The 5,390-nt window shown below is 36.8% G+C and overlaps 1 protein-coding gene across 1 annotated transcript in view; it reads left to right on the top strand.

Annotated features, from left to right (window-relative positions):
• Positions 1 to 370: 370 nt before the first annotated feature.
• Positions 371 to 5,390, top strand: part of LOC106936639 (DEP domain-containing protein 5-like) — a 45,949-nt gene continuing 40,929 nt past the window's right edge. The window contains exons 1-4 of the mRNA XM_015017766.1: positions 371 to 578; positions 820 to 940; positions 1,264 to 1,431; positions 3,197 to 3,419. Of these exons, the coding sequence (XP_014873252.1) occupies positions 386 to 578; positions 820 to 940; positions 1,264 to 1,431; positions 3,197 to 3,419 (705 nt within the window). The 5' untranslated portion in view covers positions 371 to 385. The remainder of the gene's footprint in view (positions 579 to 819; positions 941 to 1,263; positions 1,432 to 3,196; positions 3,420 to 5,390) is intronic.

Raw genomic sequence — 5,390 nt, 5'->3', positions numbered from 1 at the left:
ATATTACTTTATTTCAGGAAAGTTACTTTATTTTGGTAACGTTATGACTTTATTTTCATATTATTACAACTTTATTTTAGGGGAAGCTAAGTGTGCTGTGTTTTCAAAGCTCCAATATTAGTGCATTAGCAGATTAGTGGAAATGTGCCCACCACCGTAGAGGTCATTAAGGAGTTTTGTGAACTGATCAGCAATGGTACTCCAGAGTTGGTATGATCCACTTCAGAGGATTCTGAAACTATAATACAAGAATTTATTGTTTGAAAATAATAAATGAATTCTAAAATGGTTATTATTTTTCAAATAACTGTTTAACTCTTCATTCTACTCTACAAGACAAAATTGTTTTTACTTGTTTTGGCAGGGAGCTTTCCTCCTTTTGACCATGACGTTTGCCTTTCTCTTTCCTTTTTACAGACGTGAAGATGAAGCTCCAGTGATGACAGCGTCTCAGGTGTTTGAAGAGTTCATTTGTCAGAGGTTAATGCAGGGATATCAGATAATAGTCCAAACAAACAACAGAAAACCTCCTCCTGCAGTGGCCACACCCCTTGGCAGCAGTCCTCTGTACACTAGAGGTAACTAAATCTGATCCAGAGAACTGACCAGTTACAGCTATGAGGAAAAAACAACACAAATTTAGACTTCAGTAAATGAATACTTTTTTAAGCATAGTGTTAAAACAACAGTTTTCATTTTTGTCCTCAACATTATCTTTGTCATGGTCAGTGCTAGGCATGGGTGATGCAACCTATGAAGGGACAGGAAAACATAAAAAAACAAAAAAAAACCAGCATTTTGCCATTGTTGTTGCCCAAGGTCTGGTGTCTTTGCGTCGAGCGGAGGAAGAAGAGACGGTTTACTGGCTCAGCATGGGCCGCACCTTCCATAAGGTCTGCCTCAGAGACAAGATCATCACTGTCACTCGCTACCTGCCAAAGTGAGTGCTTCTGACATCATCCTACTCAAATTCACTGAAAAGTTATCTTAACTCTTGAAACCTCTAAAAGACGTGTTATTACTGAAAAAACTACAGCTGATTATCTGATAGTTACCCTGGCTAAAACTAAAAAAGACTAGCAGGTTATGACATTTTGGTTTGATTTTATTATAGGATTTTCTTTATTAACATGACAGATATTTTTAAAGTAGTGTTTATTAAAAAAATTGAAAAGAAATCACGTTCTGGGGGGAAAACAGTTTTATAATCTTTGGTTTCCAATTTAAAGCAAGGAAGTGAGGATTTGGTGTGTGTGTCTGTAGGTATCCGTATGAATCAGCTCAGATCCAGTACAGTTACAGCCTGTGTCCTCCACACTCGGATGCTCAGTTTGTGTCCTGTTGGGTGGAGTTTGGACATGAGCGGCTGGAGGAATACAAGTGGAACTACCTGGACCAGTACATCTGCTCGGCTGGCTCTGAGGATTTCAGGTGCACACAAATGAATGTTGTCACAGAGCACATGCAGCACCTAGCAACAGCACTAATGTACCAGGAAGTGTCACATTTTGGCAATTTAGGACAACAAACTTTAATGTATCTGGTGGGACTGTATGTGAAAGACCAACAAAAAATTGTGCATATTTATGAAGATGAAGGAAATTAAGCATTATTTTTTTCTCTTCATTTTTTCATTTTACGAAAAAATAGGAGTGTCCATTGAGTGTTGAATATTTAGACCTTCGCACGCACACACACGCACACGCACGCACACACACACACACACACACACACACACACACACACACACACACACACACACACACACACATCCTTATATACATATATGTATATAAGGATCTTTTCTTTTTTTTCTCTCTCTGAGATATGATCGCTGCAGGGATTCCAGATCTTAATCTGATTGAACATTTGATTTGGGTTTGGAAATGAAGGCTTTTTGAAGTCCCTCTTCCAGTATCACCTGCTCAAATTCAATTCAGTGTATGTATATTGCGCCAATTTATAACAAATGTCACCTTGATTCAAGTCATTTCAGTTCAATCACACTTACATTTCAATTGATCTTAGTTACCAAACAAAGCTCTGTTATCAAGCTGTTTGAGTAGCAACAGATAGCATTCGTTGCTCACTGATTGGCTGTGATGGTGGAGTTGCTGCTTGTGTCTCTAGAGTAACTCTGTCGATGGCTGCTCATGGGTACCAGCCAACACCAAAGCAATGAGAGGCTTAAAAAGCTGAAAAGCCGACCATCAAATACCGCAGTGGTCAGAGTGGTTTGAACTAAGCAGGCAGTTGGAATCTCAGTGATGATTATTATATTCCTTCACTAAAAGCTTTGCATCAATGGTAATGGTTATCTATACTATTCATACCTCTGGCAGATTTAAGTTTACAGTAACCTTTATGTTATCTGAACATGTTTTTTCTAGGTGCACCAATAAGTTGGCCCTGATTTCTTTTATTTTGGGTTATCGGTGATTGATTGATACTTACACAATTTTATCTACCAATCTTATCTACCTCCATAGATGTCGGAACATCAGTCACTGTCCTCTTTTGCTCTGCAGTGAGAGAGGACTAACTGACTGGCTCACCCACCAGGTCAGGTCTGCACAGGGCGGTTAATAAGTCACTTCACTGTTGCCAACTGAACGACTTTGTTGCTATATTTCAGACAAAAAAATTGATAAGTCAGGCTTTTAAAAGTTCTGTGATTGACCAGAAAACTGCAATCGGTGCAACCCTATTTCCTTCCATACTTGAATGTGATGGAGTTTTGTTGAGGCTAAAGATTAAAGTGATGACAAACTCAAAGACATGGAGCTCATCACCAAAGATAAAAGTAAAATAATAAAGGTTTTGAGTGCAATAAGCACTTTTATATTGATTATTGACAAAGGTATGATTAATTTGCAACTTGCTATTTTGTATAAAATGTAGATAAATCTGAAATTATTTATTTCCAGATAAATACTTTCTCATACATTATATTGTTCTCATTGAAGAGATGACTATCTCATTCCATCAGGAACAGACTCCTTATCTGAATAAAAATCATTTTTTAAATCTAAATCTGCGCCTGTACCCTGCCTCTATTTTAGCTGCACAAATTCCTTAAGTTATTCTGGTAAGTAAAATAATTCATCCTTAGTTTTCGTTCATTTTTTTTAGCAGAAGAAAACCACTGCAAATGTGTGGTTGAAGCTATGTTGAAAGGTTTGTCTCTGCCCAACAGCCTGATCGACTCACTGAAGTTCTGGCGGACCCGCTTTCTGCTGCTGCCGGCCGGAGGGGCTCGGCGGGTGGCAGACGGGGAGGGCCACTGGGACGTGTATGGAGAGGGGGCGGGTACTGGGATGGGTGGCTGTGGGGACTGGGTCCTATTGGACGGCTTCATTCGCTTTGTGGAGGGCCTCAACCGCATACGGCGACGGCATCGCTCTGACAGGATCATCAGGGTGAGGATCGTCTCATGACTTTCTGTAGGCACTTTCTGATGCTGTTTAGGGCTCAAATGATTAATCGTAATTAAATGATTACTGCAATAATTGTTAACTAATTTAGTAATCGACGAATTGTTAACTGGAGCATGCAGACTCAAAAAAGGCCATTTGTTAAAAGAACAACATAACCAGAGCAGTAATGAAGCCAAAACTGTACAAAAATATACATTTTGCTTTTTTTTAAAATAAAAAAAAAAAACATTTCTCTGCAAATATGTTCTACCCATATTTATGCTTGTCAAGTGGCATAATTTTAGCTTCACCTGATTCAAAGACTTTAAAAATAAAATCTCCTATTAAGCACCCTTTGCTATCCAATTATCCTTTACTAATCACCAGATTAGCCATACACTGAAGTAAATCTGAAAGAATTGCAGCAGAAAGGACTGAGCACTTCACATGCTGCTGTTGGAAGAATCTTTAGCTGCAGATGCATCCTTTGCTATGAATGAAATGCTGTTGTTACATTTCAGACAGTAAAATGCATATTTTCTGATTTATAAAAGGAATTGAATTATAGCCTGACCCATCAAAAAAATAGTCAGAAAATTCTAATTTTTTAGAACTAAGATCTTCATGAAGTTTGTTTATTTCTCTGTGTTTTTGTTTTTAATGATGTAAAGCACTTTGAAATGCCTTGCTGCTGAAATGTGCTATACAAATAAAATTTGATTTGATTGATTGATTGATGAAGCCTTGAAGCAAAATCTAATAATGTTTAATTTGCCATGTCATTTATTTTATGAGATATTTTTGTATCATATTTGATACAGCAGGCTTTTCTTACAACTTTTGGCTCACAACAATGTAAGTTTTAGATGCAAAAACAAATATTGCCTATAATATTTAGAAAGTATGGAACACTTTAGGAAGTTTTTCTCTTAGTTTTTTTTCCACCAACAATTTTTTTACAGCCATTTATTTCACTTCGTGGTAGGCACTAAAAGAGTTTCTGTCCTTGTTCAGGCAAAGATGTACGTTCAACGTTTTACAGTAGAGATGTGAAAAGTGATTGAGTCTCTGTTGGGCTTCCCATGTTGGAAAATGATCAATGCCATTCTTTCTCACATCAAGAGGCACACTGCAGCTTGGTCTTCTACAGGGTGCCATAATAATGTCATTAAGTGTTATTACACTAATAAAACAGTAACAAAACAGTAATTAATATTTCCCCTACCTGAAATAAAGCAAAACAAGTAGGACCAACAATAAACATTTCACTAAGCTTTATTACACTGTCAAATGATTTAATAACAGTCATTAATAATTCCTTTTACATCAAGTGGATCAAGTAGGACCAGTTACGAAGGTGTCATTAAGTGTCATTGATATTATCTCTTACCTCACGTAAAACAAGTAGCAACAATTATAAAGATGTCATTCAGTGTTATTACAGTGTCAAATGCTATGCTAACAGAGTCATTGATATTAAATCTTACCTCAGGTGAATTAAAACACACTGAACTACTTATATCTACCATCATAGCTGTAGAACTTTGTACATTGGAATAAAACAAAAGATTACTTATTCTTCAAACAGAGGGTTTAACATCTGTAACTCTGAAGCACTGATTGAAAAACTAAATTAGAATTATTTATTCTTTAACTTCAGAAAATAAGTTCTTTCAACAGTCAGCTGTGTCCTTCATTATAGTCTTCCTGTAATGCTCTGAAAACAGGGACATCTTCTTCTTGTCTTCATTTTCTGGCAGCAGCTCTTTGAAGGTGTCCAGAAAAGCTCAGAAATTATAGCTGTTCTTGCAATAGTTGAAGTCAATGATAATCATGGTGAAAGCCTTTTCATGAATTCAAACTTGGTGAATCTCTTTTGGACATTTTCATAGTGGGTGATGATTTAATTCATTGTGGTCACCTAAAAAAAAGAACATAAACAAAAACCAAAAACAATGTGATCTTAATTCAGCA

The sequence above is a fragment of the Poecilia latipinna genome, unplaced genomic scaffold, assembly GCF_001443285.1.
Source record: "Poecilia latipinna isolate Pla-1442-1.1 unplaced genomic scaffold, P_latipinna-1.0 Scaffold2185, whole genome shotgun sequence".
Lineage (NCBI taxonomy): Eukaryota > Metazoa > Chordata > Actinopteri > Cyprinodontiformes > Poeciliidae > Poecilia > Poecilia latipinna.
The sequence above is the reverse complement of the archived record's forward strand: the minus strand, read 5'-3'. Positions and strand labels throughout refer to the sequence as shown.